We start from the raw sequence: 16,381 nt of genomic DNA on the forward strand, positions 1-16,381 counted from the left end.
ATCTTTATTGAAAGATCTTCTAAATAAAGTGGCTCACGTTATGAAGAAGAAACATCCCCATATTCCATTTCCCGAATCCTAAGACTTGATTTTAACACTTGCTCGCTCTGATAATTTTGTCTGGGTGTTTAATTTTTAAGGGCGAAAGAATTCAAAGTGTTGGATTTTTCACTCAACAACATCATTGTAGAAGTTTTCCAAAGACCTTCTGCCCAAGCTCTCAAGTAAGAAAGAAACCTTCCACCATTTTGTATTCTTTAGCAAACGCTCTATTCTATTCTCTTTATTTTGAAAAGGGTTTAAATACGGACCAAAACTCTTTACACGAAAATGATATTTTGCCAACGAGCCTCCATCAAAATCATCTTTTTATCAACAGCACTGTAATGTTCCGTAAACGTATTAGTAACCAAGTGCTTTTATAACGTTTCTATAATACCTAAACATTGAGCCTGTTTGAGTCCCGTCGTAACGTGACATCAAAGATTGTTAAGAAATCGAAGGTTGTCATAATTTCTATCCACATAAAATATCTACATCATTTCTCGGATTGTCATATTTAGATTATGTGCAAAGATAGGAGAGATGAAGTTATTTGGTACAGCTTCTGCTCAATGTACACCTCTCATCATCAAGAACATGTTACAAGGTAATACACCAAATCCAAAAGGTCCATAGCTTCTTTTCTAGCTTCTAGTGTGTAAATAAGGTAAGTCTGAAAGCCACACAGATACCGTATTACTCGAATAAACGCCCCCTTTGAATAAACGCCTCCTCCCCTAGGAGGGGTGTTTATTTGAAACAGGTTGTAATTTGAAAGTATACTACGAAGAAAAACTTAGATATACAACAATAATTGTATTCTTTTCAGGGTCGGATACAGAGGGAGGCTATAACCAATGGAGGAGCGTGCACTTTATTATCGTATTACCTTATATGGAAACTAATTACTCTCCATGAATAAGATAGCCTACCTCCTGTATCCGACCCTGCTTTTTGTATTCGAACTGGTTTTGACCCGTTTTTACATCCCTAAATTGACATATTTGTACTCAAATAATAATGAAACAGCAAAATAAGATTCCTATTCACGTTACTAAAGTGACCTTGTTTATAAATTATTAAATAAACGTCCCATTCTTTTAAACGTCCCACTCGAATAAACGCCCCTGCTAAAATCCAAAACATTTTTATAAACACCCGGTGCGTTTATTCTAACTAGTACGGTATTAGACTACCTTGTGAAAAGCCCGATGGCACTCAAGGTAAGCGACCTACCGTAAGTGCGGATATTTAAGGGAACGTGTTTCAGGCCTCCTAAAGTGCACTGTTTAAGGGTGAAAAATGAGAAAAATGTTTTTGAGGCAAGATTTAGGAAAATCTAATCTTTAACTTTGAATGGAAAAAAGTGCACCGTAAGGGTTGATTTTTTGCACATGTTTACCCAGATTTGGTTAATATTATCTGAGCTGAAAGAGTCCAATTTTGAGACCCTAATTTGCTGTCTGCACATACGTTAATTACCGAGTTTATGTATGTGTGTTTTTCAGCGACGGAGGCAGGTCAGGTTCTAATTAGACTACATCCTGACCAACTGAGAACGACGGTAAACGAGCACTTTTACTGTCCTCGATTTTGCGGGTCAGAAGTGCGGGTTTTTCCAAATCACTTCAGTCACTTTGCCGTCCTCAAAAGTACAAATACATAAACTGGCTATTTTAGACCAAGTTACGGTAAGAAATTTCTTACATTTTAAGGTCGAGGTATGGAATTTCTGCCATTGGTGGATTTCATCTTTGAGACGAATCCTTTGAAGAAACCGGACATTGACCAATGTATCACTGCTATTTGTCAACCCTTAGAAATCATCTATGATGCTGTAAGTCTGGTGTAAAATATAACTCTTTTCCCTTGCCAACTGTAATTAGCAAATTTATGTGTGTTTTGGTTTTTCTACGACAGGGATGGTTTAGGTTTTGATTCGGCTAGATCCTGACCAACCTATACTAGATGTCGCCTGCGTTTTTTCTACGCAATTAACTTCTATTCCACTTTGGGACTTTTTCGAATGTTTTGAGCCGGGTTTTCGGGATGGTAAAGACACTGAAGTTATTTTCTCAATTAATTACCGCCGCTTTCTTGCATGGTAGTCTTATTTTCTATTTTCTTTGTAGAACACGATCAACCATATCATTAGTTTCTTCAAGCCTCCTGAACATGTTATCTTGCAAGAGTAAGTACTGTCATGAGGACATAGTTCTGCAATTTTATTATTTATGTTCGTAGTTATGGTAACCATTGAATGGAAGCTCACCTTGAGTACGTTAGATAGAAATTTTATTAGGAGAAAAAACACTTCGCTTTTAGCCTCGGGCGAGGCAAGTCCTCCCGTCGGGGAGTATCAACATGAGAGAAGAGATCCAGGTACCAGGAAGAGTAAAGAGTTCGTTCGGAAATGACACCGGCCAGGCAGAGTCGATCGTGCGTTCCCGTCTTCTCGGAGTGTTGAAAGTTATTGAATTTTTATGCTTTATGGAACTGTATGTTTGGATATTGTATAATGAGTTATCGAATGAAATTAGACTTCAACATTTTGTGTCTCCCTCCTTGATCTACTCCATGAACTCCATCTCCTGTCTTCTAACGGCAGTCAGGCCAATATCCGGGGGAAAACTTTTAAATAAAAATGTTGTTGCCGTGGGCCCAGCCTTAGTAACCGGCTGGCGCACCACGACAGTACACTGCGAATCACCTTCAACAAAACTTCCCACCTCTCATTGCTAACGAAACAAAACCGATGAGAAAATCCTGTGTACAGTCTGCTGATTACTTTATCACGAAATTGATAGTGAGATGGTTAAAAGCAAATTCTTTCAGATTAAGAAATACTCTGAAACAAACAATAGGATTGGTAAATATTAAGCAGTTAATTAAGTAAGTGACTCGATGCAAAGGCTCTCTTTCGATAGCTATCGACCCAAATGTAGGGGAGAGGGCTACTCTTTCTCCCTGGGTTGTTCCACTTACCCTTGATCCATCCTTTTAATTGCTGAGTATTTAAGTTCAGATGCATTAAGTATTATTTCGTAGTCTTTGGTATGGCTGGCAAGGGATTAAACCCACGACCTTGCGCGTCATAGCCGAATTCTCTTCTTTACCTATTTTACACTGTGGTGTAAGTACGTCGTTAATTAACTCGATGTCTTTTTTTTAGTTTACAAGACAAAGCGTATTCTACTTTCGAAGATTTTAAAGTTTCAAGTACGGCTGGTCTGCTACATGCTATGGAACAAAGAACGGTATTGAAGTTTTCTGTAACAATAGTATTTACTACTACATACTAACCAACTTCAATAATCAAATATTCAGATTTCAGTGTTTACAATTCTTCGTCTATATAGATGAAATTTCTGACACCCGTGTCAATAAAAAGTTCTAAAAAATTCTAAATTTTCGAAGTCCTTGCAGACAGATTAACTTCTTATCTTTCAATATCAAATCATTAAAGCCATTATGTTTTTCCGAATTGCTGCTTCAAAAACGCTGAGCTTGCATAAAGATTGCAGTTATTCAACCAATCATCAATACAAAAGATAGCGCGTGACGCAACTTAATTGTTCAATTCAACACTGCAATGTCTTCACTTTAATATAACATTTTAATGACCAGAGAGTTTACAATGTTTTGAATGCAAAGTGTCGAATAAGAATTGGAATGAATTGTCTGCGTTTTTAATGGAGCTGTGGAATGTTTTTGCAGAATAAGCAAACAGGCTCATAAATAGATGTACTGACTTTAATCTTTTTTTTATTGCGTCCTATAGGTTATGGACATCGACATTGATGTTGGAGCATCTCATTTGATCATCCCTGAAAAAGGTTCTTACAATGGGTGAGTTATTGGATTACACAAAGGGTTTACGATCGCCAGATCCGGAAATTTCCCTTTAAAAAAGCGGTTTTTTGGGATTTTCTCGAAATTTTCTCATTAGTCTTTACTGATTTTTTGTTTTCTGTTGACCAGCTAGGTCCATATGAAAATGGCACTTTCTTTCTCTAATTTTCAGTTGTACAGATATGCTGGTGATCGACTTTGGTAAAATCACGATGAGCAGCGATCCCAGTCAAATCAGACACCTTGACCCTAAGGTAAGTCATTATCTGCGTGTGTATCAGTATGGTTACGAGATCGTTATTAAATAATTACTAATTAATCTCAACATACAGCCAACTCTCTCTAATTCGAACTAAAATATTTGTCCCCTCAGCTAGAAATTAGCTTAAAATATCTTCTTAAATTCGAATCTTTCTCTAATTCGGAGAAAATTCTTGGTCTCTTGAAAGTCGAATTAGAGAGAGTCAATTGTATTTATGAGGGGGAACTATTGATTTCGAAAGAAACTTCGAAGATTTTGTTTTGACCTATTTTGCTAAAATACCTTTATATACTTTAGGTCTGGTCTAGTGACCATATAAGCCCCTTCTCTTTTAAAACAAATAAGACTTAGGACTTTTTAAATATAAACTCTCGTATTATATTTATTTTGCAAATAGGAAATCTTCATGTTATTGTACGCAAAAATGACTAATAGCGATTTCCAATTCGTTCGACGTAAAATATTCAAAAGTCTTAACCATAAAATTGGTCATTACATCACACCATCATTGTAAAAAGGCCTCTGTTGTATATGTTGAAAAGGCTTGTAAAAAGATTTTGGTTTTGCAGAGAGACTGTTTACAGTTGACTCTCTCTCTCTAACTCGATCTTCACTGGACCAAAGATTATCTTCGAATTAGAGAAAGATTCGAATAATAGAAGTTCGAATTAGAGAGAATTGACTGTAGTTGTCTAAAAAAGCTTCACATCTCATTATAGGACATTGAGGATGTGAATGAAGTACAAAGCAAAGCTTATGATCGATTCTTGTTGTCGCTTCAAGCTCTTCAAATATTACTCGTTAGAGAAGGTTTGAACTTTCACATTTCAAAAGCTACAGGTATCTTATAAAATACACAACTTGAAAAAGACACATAAGAGGTCGAAATATCGTTAAAGAAAAATATGTTACGTTTTATTTTGATTTGGTTGCACATAAAAAAACCACAGGTATCTTATAAAATACACTAGATGGAGCTTATTTGTCCCTAGCTGAAACAAAATAAAGCGTCATCTTTAATAGGTAGACGACAGTTCGGTGGCGGTAATTTAATCGATCAAGACCATTTGGTTCGCGTCATGCAGGGTGTTTGTTTTGATTCGTGTTAAAATTCCTAAATTATCAATCTGTATTTTAGGTGAAGATTTAAAGAGTGCTAAAAGCAACGTCAGTAAAGCGTCATCACACATTTTGCACCCCATCAATTTCGATGGCAAACTTGCCAAAGCTATACTTCCACAAGATCCACGTTTAAAACAGTAAGAATGTTGTTTCGTTATTAGCAGCCAGTACTGAAGGATGGCATGGCTCCACTTTCTAAGTGGTTAGTAGTTTCACGGCTGTAAGGTATTTGCCACGAAGTAGTATGAAAACAGCGGAAAGAACCCGAGAATGAGAAAGTCTTGCCATCATACGGCACCAAAACGATATATATGCCATGCCTCGTTCAAAAGGTTGTTAGTCTTCTGTTCTTATTCTACTTTCAAGAGTGTGGTGGTATGGGAGCTATGCACGAGTAATAAGGGTTCGAGTGTCGTGAGATTCGAAAAGTTCCTCTCATGCAAAATAATACGATTTCCTGAAATGAGGACCGCATTTACGACAAAAGCGAGGGTAAAAATCTCCTTGAAAATTCCAATTTTTTCCCTGCCATCTTTATTGGGCTTTACTGTTTTATCATAATTGCCAATTGCAACTACCTTAATAATCAAATATTTTATCCTTATTAGGATATGTGTCTCTGGCGAATTATCTTCGCTGTTTGTTTCTGTATCGGATGATAAAGTCAGTCGTCTCATCAAGGTACGTTATCGCGCCAACACCCTCCAATCCTGTCTTGCTTTGTGTTTGCTCCTTCAAAAATATAGTCGAATCTCAAAATATAGTCTGATTTTCAGTATAGTCTGGTTATAACAAGTGTGGTAAATCAATGCCATAAGACTGCTCGATTAGTAAATAACCAGAGGCATATATCAATATTTTAAAAGTTTTCTTCAATATTACTCCTTCCAGATTACTGTACATATGATTATAGTACCTAAGCACGGAACTCAGAGTGATGTACTTTTTAGTTTTTTAATCGAAGATAACTTTTAAAATATTGATATTTGAAGTATAGAAAAATTCGCATATACGACTTTCTAGTTGAGGGGATCGATTTTTTAAGTTAGAAATAAATAAAGATTCCAATAATGGGCTGTTCCAAAAAATTTCAAGGGGGTTGGACGAACCTTTTCAAGTCAAAACATATTTCTTTCAAATGTTTGGATACCCCCTGAAAAAAAATAATTTTCATGTCTTAAAGTGAGTGTGGACGAACTAATATCAGTCGTTTACCCCTTGGAGGTTTAAGAATAGCTTTTTACCCCCTGAAAAAATGAAAAATACCCCCCTGGAGATTCTTCTCAGATTGCCCCCTGGAAGAGTTCGTCCACCACCACCATTTTATGGATATAAAATAGAATGGCCCAATTTTAGTTGAACTGTTAGCAAACATTTGGAAAAGAAGTTGTTCTATCTATATTAATTCGTGGTTTTTTTTATTGCATTGTTAATCCAAGCTATGATTTTTGAACAAATGATTTCTCCTTTTCTATAGCTAGCAGACTCGATACCACTCCCTCAATCACCTTCTCACGATAACATCGACGGAGAAGAAAAACCTGAAGGACTCTTCACCAAGGTAAATTGTCGACCGCTGAGGAAGGATTTCATGACAATCATGGACAGATCTAACCGGAATCACTTTCTTTCGCCCTTCCCGTTTCGAAGGAGTCTTACTGTGACGTGGGTGTATCATAAGTTTATTGCTTATCGTACACTAACGCCAGCTTATAACCATCCACTACACGTTTTTTATAAGAACGTTCAAAATGTTTGAAGCCTTCGAATGTTCTTAACATGTTCTTAATTTCACCATTTTGTGAGCGTTTTGACCAAGAAATCGGGTCTTTTAGAGTCTACAAAGCCTTAAATTGTTTACTTGTTCTTAATATTTATGTTCATATAATATTTAGTTTGTTCTTATAGCCATAGTTTTCCGATTATAAGTTTAAACATGATTTTGCGGCATTGTGGGTATAAACTTTTTGTTTTTGAACTATTTCCATCAATTCCAAATTATTGATTTTGTTTTGTCGTATATATTCTTTCTTTGGATTGATTCACTAGTTTTGGGTTCAGTTTTGGCCTACATCAACAGTTTTGTATTGCTTTCTTCATGTTTTTGATGGGAAAAACTGAGTGAATGTAGAAACATACTTCTTTTGTGGTTGCATCTAGAGATAACTTACTGCATATGTTCAGATAGATCACTAGAGTTTGTGCTTTTTCATGGTCAAGCTTATAATGAATTTCCAAATTATCTATTCGCATATTTTAGAAGAAGAACAGCTTTGTTTCAATATTTTTTTCTACTAGGCGTTGTCAATGATAAGCTTGACAGGTGACAATGACACAGGGGTGGACATCGGAGGATTTTCCATCCCTGTACCGACATCTCCAACATCAGTGACGTCAGATGAAGATGAATACGGGACACCACCTGATGGCTCCATACTACAGTTACAACAAGAGTACGTTGTTGTTTACGAAAGAAAGGAAATTAATGAAATAGCATACCAGTAGCGTAGACAAGAGGGGCGCAAAAATTTTTATGACACTTTAATTATCTATAAATACCGTGAATAGATTATTACTGTGTCATGAAAATCTGCTCTCCTACACAAATTTTTCGCCCCTCTTGGCTACACTATTGCATACATATAAGTAGCATGCTGGGTATATTATTACTAGGGTCTTTGATTTAAAGGAAGGGGCTGATCGTGCGTGAGGTTGGCGTATTGTGAAATTTTACACATTTAGATTCCGCGAATTCTACTTTTCGAAGGATTTAAAGTCATGAATTTACGGATAAAACTGGCATTCTTAAAAAGATTTGAAAATCAATTAACAACATTTTTTGTGTGATTTTCTATCTATTCTTAAATTTCACTCCTTTGCAAAGTTTCTTGTTCGTATTTTTTTAGAGCTGGTCCGGACTTTTCATCAGGAGTGGCGAACCAAGTCAAAGTGGATTTGAACTTTAAAATCCATAAAGTGATGATCGCCATTGGTTTGACTGACAAAGCATTGAAACAGGAAAAAGAATGTCTGGAATTCATCGTGGACGACATCAATACAGAGGTGAGCTTTATTCCTTTTACCATATATTGTTTACTATAACAAACTGGAGTCGTTTATGGCGAGTACTTGATATCCAGTAATATACAGTGGAGTATCTTTAACTCGAAACTCTATAGCTCGAATGTCTCATTAACTCGAACAAGTTTTATGGTACCCAGTTAACAGTACCTTATAAACCATACTCTACAGTCAATAAATTTGTGTTCCCCGTGCGTGTTCGAGTTCTGGAGACTCCACTGTATGTGGTAGTTCGTACGGGATAATATCAGATGTAAAAAGTTACTTTATTCAGATTTTCTTACAATACCCTCAAGATATCATTCCAGGGAGAGGGTACTACTCTTATCTACCGACGGGGTTGTGTCGCTGAGGCTCAAAAAATGGACCCTACACGATGAACTCGTCTTTTTGAACATCTTTGGGAAAAAAAGTGATCCTTAATTGGATTGAAATTCGAAAATTTCCTCAAAATCTTTCACAAAAAGGTATCCTACCAGTGACTGATTTTTCTAATTTGATGTTTTTGCGACCCTACCTGGGACTCACGGAGGCAGCACATCCCGTATCCCTTTTTGCCCAAGTCCTCCCCCCTTATTATTCTGAATCTGATTTTGTGTTTCATGCGTTATGTTTTCTTCTTTTCAAGGTGATACTACGAAGATGGGATTTGTTCGTCAATGCAGAAGTTGGTCGTCTGGTGTTGAATGAAATGACATGGGGTGTTGATGGAGAACCTTTCGCCATCATGAGTACACCCAAAAACATCAAAATGTTGAAATTCAGCTATCGGAGGTGTGAATTCAACGAAAGTTTGAATCTCGGTCCAAGTTACTTTTATTCCAAAGAAGCGCAAGTCAGAGCTTTACATTTCAAAGATGAATTTGGCGCCACGGATCAGATTTTAGATGTACAAGTGGCTACTTTATTTCTGATGCTTCATCAAGAAGCACTTTTGAGCATCATGTCATTGATCTACCAAGTACTGGAACCACTTAACAAACATGATAAGGAAGCCACGCAGAAGATCAAACGGAGTTTGAGTACGGCAGGTAGTCGTTTGAGTCTCTCCATCGAAGAAAAAGAAAAGGAGAGACAGATACAACGAAAATTAGCCAACCCTAAAGCACTGGAAGCTGCCAACGAACTCAAGCAGCAGGTTAGTCAATGCACAAAAGAAAACTCAACACATTGAATAAAATTTTACTTTTAGATGACTTGAAGCCTAACGCAGTCAAGCCCTTTTTAGCAGACACAGCTTTTCCACTGTAAATAATGGGATCCATTGTCCTTTAACGATCTTCAGTGGACGCTGTCCTGTCTTTCTTCATTTGCAGAATATTATTTCAAGTCTTTGCGTATTGTGTTTCAGCTGCGATTTTCCTTTGTTTTAAAAAACATAGAATTTAGGCATTCATAGAATGATAGATAGAACACTTGTTGTACACCTTACATTGAATACACCAATCAACCTTTAGCACTTTTGAGAAGACTGGTAACGAAAGAACAAGAGAAATTCTTGGTTTCGAAAACACAAGTGTAGAAGTGCTTTTTTACCCTTGCATTGAAGCGATAAAGTAACGTCAATATAGTTAAGCTATTCGAATGCTAACAATAGTTTGCGTTCTACCGCAGAGACTCATGAAAGTGGTTTTAGAGTTTTGGTGGCAATTAGGTTGGTTTTGATTTACTTGTTTTTCTCTTTGGAACAGGTTGGCTTAGAAGAAGAAAAAAAGATGAGAGTGACCGCCCACCTGGATGGTGTTGGTATCATGATTTGTTCAGCCAAAGTTGACCTTGCACAAGCCTTCGTTAAAGGGTTATCTGCTAAAGTACTGATGAAAGATGACTTGTTAGAAGTGAAAGCCAGCATGAAAGATATGCAAGTACAAGATAATGTTGGCGAAACAAAGTACGTTGCATATTCGTTTAATGTTTTTTGAGTTAACTAAATTTTTATTTTCAGTGAATTATGTCTTTTTTCCAGTACAAATGAAATTTATTTTACATTAGTTTGGCGATGTATAGCTTTGCAGTACCGTGCAACAAATTGATTAATTAAATTTGTCTGGGCCGAAATTTGTCATCCTATTTTTGAAAAGTTTGAAGCAAACGATAGTTCTTCAAAATGCACGTTTTTGAAACGTTGTTTTTTCGACAACCACGAGAAATTCAAACAGTTGTAAAGCTACAAAATTTGACAGCCTTGTGTTAAATTTAAAAAGGGGGTATTATTTACAACAGTTCATCAGAAACTGTTCACCAGTGTTCTAAAATCAGTGTTGTAAAATTTGACAAAACTGCGAATCTGTGCAATGCACCAAAATGAGCTAACCATGTAATACTCCGATATTTGACTTTTCAGGTACAAAGACATCATTAGCATGCGATCTGATGAAGTGTTCGATTTAGAGTTGGCTATTTACGAGAATGGATCTTCTGGTAGCAAGCAATACGATATGTCGTGTGTCGACACCAGTGTCAAACTGAACTTCGGTCAAATGCGCGTTGTTTTCTTGTATAGATTCATACAAGACTTAATGTCATTCACCGAAAACTTCGAAGAAGCACAGAAAGCAGTTGTGGAAGCTGGTAAAGCTGCCAAGGATAAAGCTCTGGAAACAGCGACCGATTTGAATAGACATTCTTCTCGTGTCAAACTAAATGTGGTTCTGAAAGCACCGACTATTATCATTCCAGTTGGATCAAACAATGAATTGGCTTTACTGGTGGATCTGGGTGAATTGCGTGTTTACAACACATTCAAACTCCTCAACGATGATCAACACCATAAGAAATCTATCATCACTGATAACATGACCATTAAGTTATCCAATCTGAAATTGTTAAAGGCACTAATCCAAGATGGTAAAGATTTCTTGCATCAACGAGCCATTATTGAACCTATGATGCTACAAATAACTATTGTTCGTAATTTAACGAAAGGTAACCATTCCATACCGGATGTTTCAGTTCAAGCAAAGATGCCAGCTATTCTGTTATCAATCAGTGAAGAAGATGTGACCGTAGCTCTAAAGATTGTCCAAGGGAATCTCGCCGAAGGTAATTACTGCAGTACTCTGTACCAGAGTGTATCTCAAGTTTATCGCTTCGTAATACACTCTGTGCGCATTATCTGTTTGATAGAACAATTCCCGTACGGAGACCTCTGCGATGAAGTATGACTTATAAATAGCAACACTTCTCTCGTTGTCTCCCCTCTCTCACCACACTCCATCGCAACGGTCGGTTTGAAAAATATCAAATGAGAAAAGGTTTTGGGGTTTGTGTACAGACAAATACTACAGTGGCCTCTCCTTAATTTGAATCCTTCTACAATTCCTTCCCTCCCCCTCGATGTATATAATACTTTCTTTGAGTTGAATCTCTTTGTATTCCATATGGTATCAATTTTCGCTTCAACCTTAAGTGGATTCAATTTTGCGTGGATTTATTTTCGCACTTTTGTTGAATTTATGCTGCTTTCGCCCAAATATTAGTCCTTGCAAAAAAAAAAAAAAGCCAAATCGCCGCCAAACCGCGTAAGATTATAAAAGAGGAAAATTGGAATAGAAGAAATTTTTAGAAGAAAAAGAAGCTCACTCGCAAACTTTGATTCGCGCTGAATTTTAGATTCTCAATTCGCGAAAAAAAAGTCCACGTGAAATTTAATCCGCATAAATTAATCTTTTCCTTATTATAAGGTGAGTCACATGCGCCGAAGAAGCAAGCCAAGCCTGCCAAACAAACGTTAAACATACCACAAGATCGTTTAGCAGACATTTACGAGGAGCCGGAAGATGAAGATGAGAATCCACAAGGATATCTTCAAACCAAACTATCCTTCGATCTGGCTAAAATTGACATCAAGCTTTACTTGAAACCATCTGATATGACATTTGAAGATGAATTTTTAGCGAGAACGGATGATTTGTTGTTAGCTTTGTTCACTATTGGTAACCTGTGTGTTGATGGAGACATCATGTCCACACAAGCTATGAAGATGAGCGTTCGATTGGACACTTTGGTGTTGGATGATATGAGACCTATCGAGGAGCATGAAGGTTGGTGTTCATCTTAGCTCTTAGTCCTAATCACCATATCTTATATGAAACACTTGATAAAGCTACTCTCTCTCTGTATTTCCCAAGCAACAGCAGGTGAAGCAAAATAGTCCGCCATCTTTGCTGAAAGTAGACCACAATAGACCAAAAATATTTGTTTTCACTGTTGAAACTTTTTCGACACTGCCAATGACTTCAAGATTTAAAGGATCGCGCAAGTTAAATTTTGACGTCACTTCATTCAAGATGGCGGATTATTTTGTTTTTCGAAAATCTCTATCTACCATCATGGTCGTAATATTTGAGAAAAAAGGGAAATTTTATAGCCACAATCGATTTAGCGCTCTAACTTAGGTTGGAAGGGTAGAATTTTGACTCTGATTTTTAACATGAGACGTAAGACTCGGGACCTTAGGATCTGAGGATCCAAAAGTTCAAAAATGGTCCAATAAAGGCTCAAAATATAGCCTGGAAGTCTATAAACCCGAGCCAAATTGAATTATCCGATTAAATTTAAGAGATGGCCCAAAATCGACTTTCCCGCCCGAACTCCGAATTTCGAAAAATGATGATTTCGACCATGATTGTAATTTTTTAAAGAAGATATCTATGGTTGAAATAGTCTCATGCCCGTTCGATTTAAAAGCCGGGGAAAACTTGAATGGCTGGAAAGCATTACATTGGCGAGAACGCAAGGGTTTTAATGGAGAAATAAAAGATAGAAGTTGATCTTAAAGATGGGTAGTCAGGACTGCTTGCACCCTCATAAGTAACGGTTTTGCGTTGGTTACAGGGAAAATATCCGATATTTTTGACCAACAGAAAGTGGTTTTCAGAGCGCGGTGATCCTTTTTACCTATGATTCCTTTCGCCTGTGAATTGGCCCATTGTTTATGCCTCTAAGTCCGCTCCATTTTGTTAACAAATTTCCTCTGTTACTTAGATGTCTGATGTGATGCTATTTTCACCTTAAAGGGACATAACAGTACTTGCGAAATTTGTAAACAAACTGTATGCAGCGGATACAAAATCAAAACAAATGTCACATGTCAAAATAAAAAATCAAACCAAATATGGCTAATTTTGATTGTTCAATTGTTTTACAAGTTTGTTTTGGACACGTGATTTTAATTGTTCTTTTTAATGACACGTGGTTCGCGCAATGTTTACATTTTACTACTGTAATGTCCCTTTAAGTCTGTCCCAATGAAAGTGGCAGTCCGCACATTTTGATTTTAATACATTGCTCTTGAGGAGAAAACATAAAATTAAAAGGACTACATCGTTGAAAAGATAATCTTAAGTGGGTCATTTTAAGACTTCGAAAATTTCGTAAATGAAGATGAAAAAAAAGAAGATTTTATAACTTTAACCAAAAAAACTTTTCGAGTAGAATAACTTAATAAGTGTTTTCCGTTTCTTTTTGAAGGTGTTAAGCGTATGATCAACTACAGTCCCGAGCCACTCCTTGAAGAAGTCAAAACCTCTTCTCATAAACGACCAATCGACAACTCACGAATGATCGAAATCCAATTCGATCAAACTTCATCGCAAGATAAAAATATCGACATCAAACTTTGTAACATGCTTTGTATATTCAACGTTGAGTTTATCATGGTCCTGTTGAAAACGTTGCAAGCTGCCATACCTAAAGATGATAGTCTGCAACATGGCCATTCAATGAGTAGTCTAGACTCGGCGGCAGGGTCTGGCGGCAGCGATGACGAGGACTCTTTAGAAGCCAGCGAGATTGTCCTCTGCACTGGTGATCAAGAAAGACCTGAGACTAAAGTCTCTATCTTCGTCCATAACCCGCAAATTGTTTTACTAGCAGATGCAAAGGATGTCAAGACAAATGCACTCTTTCTTACAACCGAGATCAATTTCCAATATTTCGAATTGCGAGATACTCAAAAAATGATTGGTGCTGTTTCTAACACCGCCATTTTGTCAACTGCTTTCAAGAATGAGCATCGGAGTGATATATCAACAGTGTTGTCATTAGATTCCATCAATCTCCACTCGTCAGCACCCATCAATGGTAAACCTCATATGAGTGTCAGCACAACTTTGATCAAACTGAATATCTCACCCAAAACCATCCGAACTTTATCAGCGTGTGCTGGTTACATCTCCAATGATCCAACAGATGAAGAGATCAAAGAAGCACGAAAAGCCATGCGTGATTTATGGCATATTCAAACGTTCACCAATAAGCGACCGTGGTATTTAAACCACCCACCACAACAAGTCTTAAGTGCTGGCAGCTTTGTCCTGGCGCGAACGAGAACAGGAGAATATAAGCATGGTTTCTTAGCTAAAAAGGATGTCTCGTATCAAGTCTATTTTTCAGAGGAGCGAGGAACAGCCAGTCACCGAGCTATGGATATCTCATCTGTTGTTTTGGATATCGTACCGCTGATCGGTGATCTATATGTTGGATGTAATGTTTTAGCTGTGGAATCGAAAGAACATGGATATCGTACTGGTCGAATTACTCAGGTAATACTTTTGGTAAATTCTTAATTTTTTTAATACACCTGAGAATAGGGGGCTGGCTTCAAGGTTGCAGTGACGGTGCATTGTATTGATGCATTCATAGTTGTCTAAAAAGTTTGATGACATCACATTCATTCCCTTGATTTCTTAACTCCAATCCAACTTTCTAAAGTCTATTTCAAATTGGCTGGCAGTGTTTTTCAAACCTCAATAACTTTTGATCGAATTTGAATCAAGTAGCGATTTTGTGCTCGTTGAACTTCAGTTTGACTCAAGACTCAAGACTCTGTATATTTTGATACGTTGTTCTTGTTGGACCTACCCCGGTGGGGTGTTGGACCTACCCCGGTGGGGTGTTGGACCTACCCCGGTGGTGTTCGTTCGTTCGTTCGTTCGTTCGTTCGTTCGTTCGTTCGTTCGTTCGTTCGTTCGTTCGTTCGTTCGTTCGTTCGTTCGTTCGTTCGTTCGTTCGTTCGTTCGTTCGTTCGTTCGTTCGTTCGTTCGTTCGTTCGTTCGTTCGTTCGTTCGTTCGTTCGTTCGTTCGTTCGTTCGTTCGTTCGTTCGTTCGTTCGCTCGTTATTAGCTTTCCTCATGATTGGCTCATTAGTTTTTTCTGATTTTTTGCTCAAAGATGTGTAACTATAAACCCTCGAATGTGATGGAGCCCGATTTTCGAAAATACCTTCGGTTGGGAAATATTTTATCCCCAAAATTATTTGTATAGGAGTGGTTAGCCAAATAACAAACGCCAAAACTTATACACTGGTTTCCCTTATCGTGCACCCACTTCTGGGCTTTCCGTTCTGCTCACAGCGTCTTTTCCAGGAGTAAAAAATAGAAAGTTAAATGGTAATTTAAGAGGTTAAGTTTTAGTTTAACTTTTATTTTGTTACGACGGCACGCCCTTCAACACATCTAGCTAGAGTGGCTTCAGCAGGCCGTTCGCCCGTAGTACGCGCCCATCGCATTTGCCCCGTTCGGTAGAATCGAGAGGTGGTTTAGAGCTATGACTTAGAGCACGATCCTTCTTTCGCAACGAAGCTCATCTTACAGTGAAGACAGAGAAAATTTTTTCCCTCCCTCCCTCCCTTCAAGGCTTGCGGACATGGTTGCAGGCGGCCATCTTATACACTATAATTATTGTCAAATATGGGAAATATTTTATCCCCAAAATTATTTGTATAGGAGTGGTTAGCCAAATAACAAACGCCAAAACTTATACACTGGTTTCCCTTATCGTGCACCCACTTCTGGGCTTTCCGTTCTGCTCACAGCGTCTTTTCCAGGAGTAAAAAATAGAAAGTTAAACTGATTTTTTGCATGAAAGTAGGGTACCATCATATGTAAAAGATGGCTCAAGTAGATTTTTTCAAAAAAAATTTGTTGGCTCAAAAAACGCATGTTTATCTACCGGGTGCGCCACAAAAAAGTTTCTCTCTTTAAAACTAATTTTCTAGAAATCTAAATATTTTAAAAGAAC

At 37.4% G+C, this 16,381-nt stretch overlaps 1 protein-coding gene across 1 annotated transcript in view; it reads left to right on the plus strand.

The window, feature by feature from the left end:
- LOC136808687 (intermembrane lipid transfer protein VPS13A-like) overlaps nucleotides 1–16,381 on the plus strand; it is an 87,595-nt gene that overhangs the window by 24,831 nt on the left and 46,383 nt on the right. Inside the window, exons 20-37 of the mRNA XM_067065229.1 lie at nucleotides 141–224; nucleotides 564–649; nucleotides 1,758–1,879; nucleotides 2,175–2,233; nucleotides 3,215–3,299; nucleotides 3,824–3,891; nucleotides 4,067–4,148; nucleotides 4,876–4,966; nucleotides 5,295–5,415; nucleotides 5,887–5,959; nucleotides 6,756–6,839; nucleotides 7,577–7,731; nucleotides 8,185–8,341; nucleotides 8,988–9,497; nucleotides 10,051–10,250; nucleotides 10,704–11,401; nucleotides 12,043–12,402; nucleotides 13,832–14,904. Coding sequence (XP_066921330.1) covers nucleotides 141–224; nucleotides 564–649; nucleotides 1,758–1,879; nucleotides 2,175–2,233; nucleotides 3,215–3,299; nucleotides 3,824–3,891; nucleotides 4,067–4,148; nucleotides 4,876–4,966; nucleotides 5,295–5,415; nucleotides 5,887–5,959; nucleotides 6,756–6,839; nucleotides 7,577–7,731; nucleotides 8,185–8,341; nucleotides 8,988–9,497; nucleotides 10,051–10,250; nucleotides 10,704–11,401; nucleotides 12,043–12,402; nucleotides 13,832–14,904 — 4,108 coding nt within the window. The remainder of the gene's footprint in view (nucleotides 1–140; nucleotides 225–563; nucleotides 650–1,757; nucleotides 1,880–2,174; nucleotides 2,234–3,214; nucleotides 3,300–3,823; nucleotides 3,892–4,066; nucleotides 4,149–4,875; nucleotides 4,967–5,294; nucleotides 5,416–5,886; nucleotides 5,960–6,755; nucleotides 6,840–7,576; nucleotides 7,732–8,184; nucleotides 8,342–8,987; nucleotides 9,498–10,050; nucleotides 10,251–10,703; nucleotides 11,402–12,042; nucleotides 12,403–13,831; nucleotides 14,905–16,381) is intronic.

Source organism: Clytia hemisphaerica, unplaced genomic scaffold (genome assembly GCF_902728285.1).
Source record: "Clytia hemisphaerica strain Z4C2 unplaced genomic scaffold, Clytia hemisphaerica genome assembly, whole genome shotgun sequence".
Classification (NCBI taxonomy): domain Eukaryota; kingdom Metazoa; phylum Cnidaria; class Hydrozoa; order Leptothecata; family Clytiidae; genus Clytia; species Clytia hemisphaerica.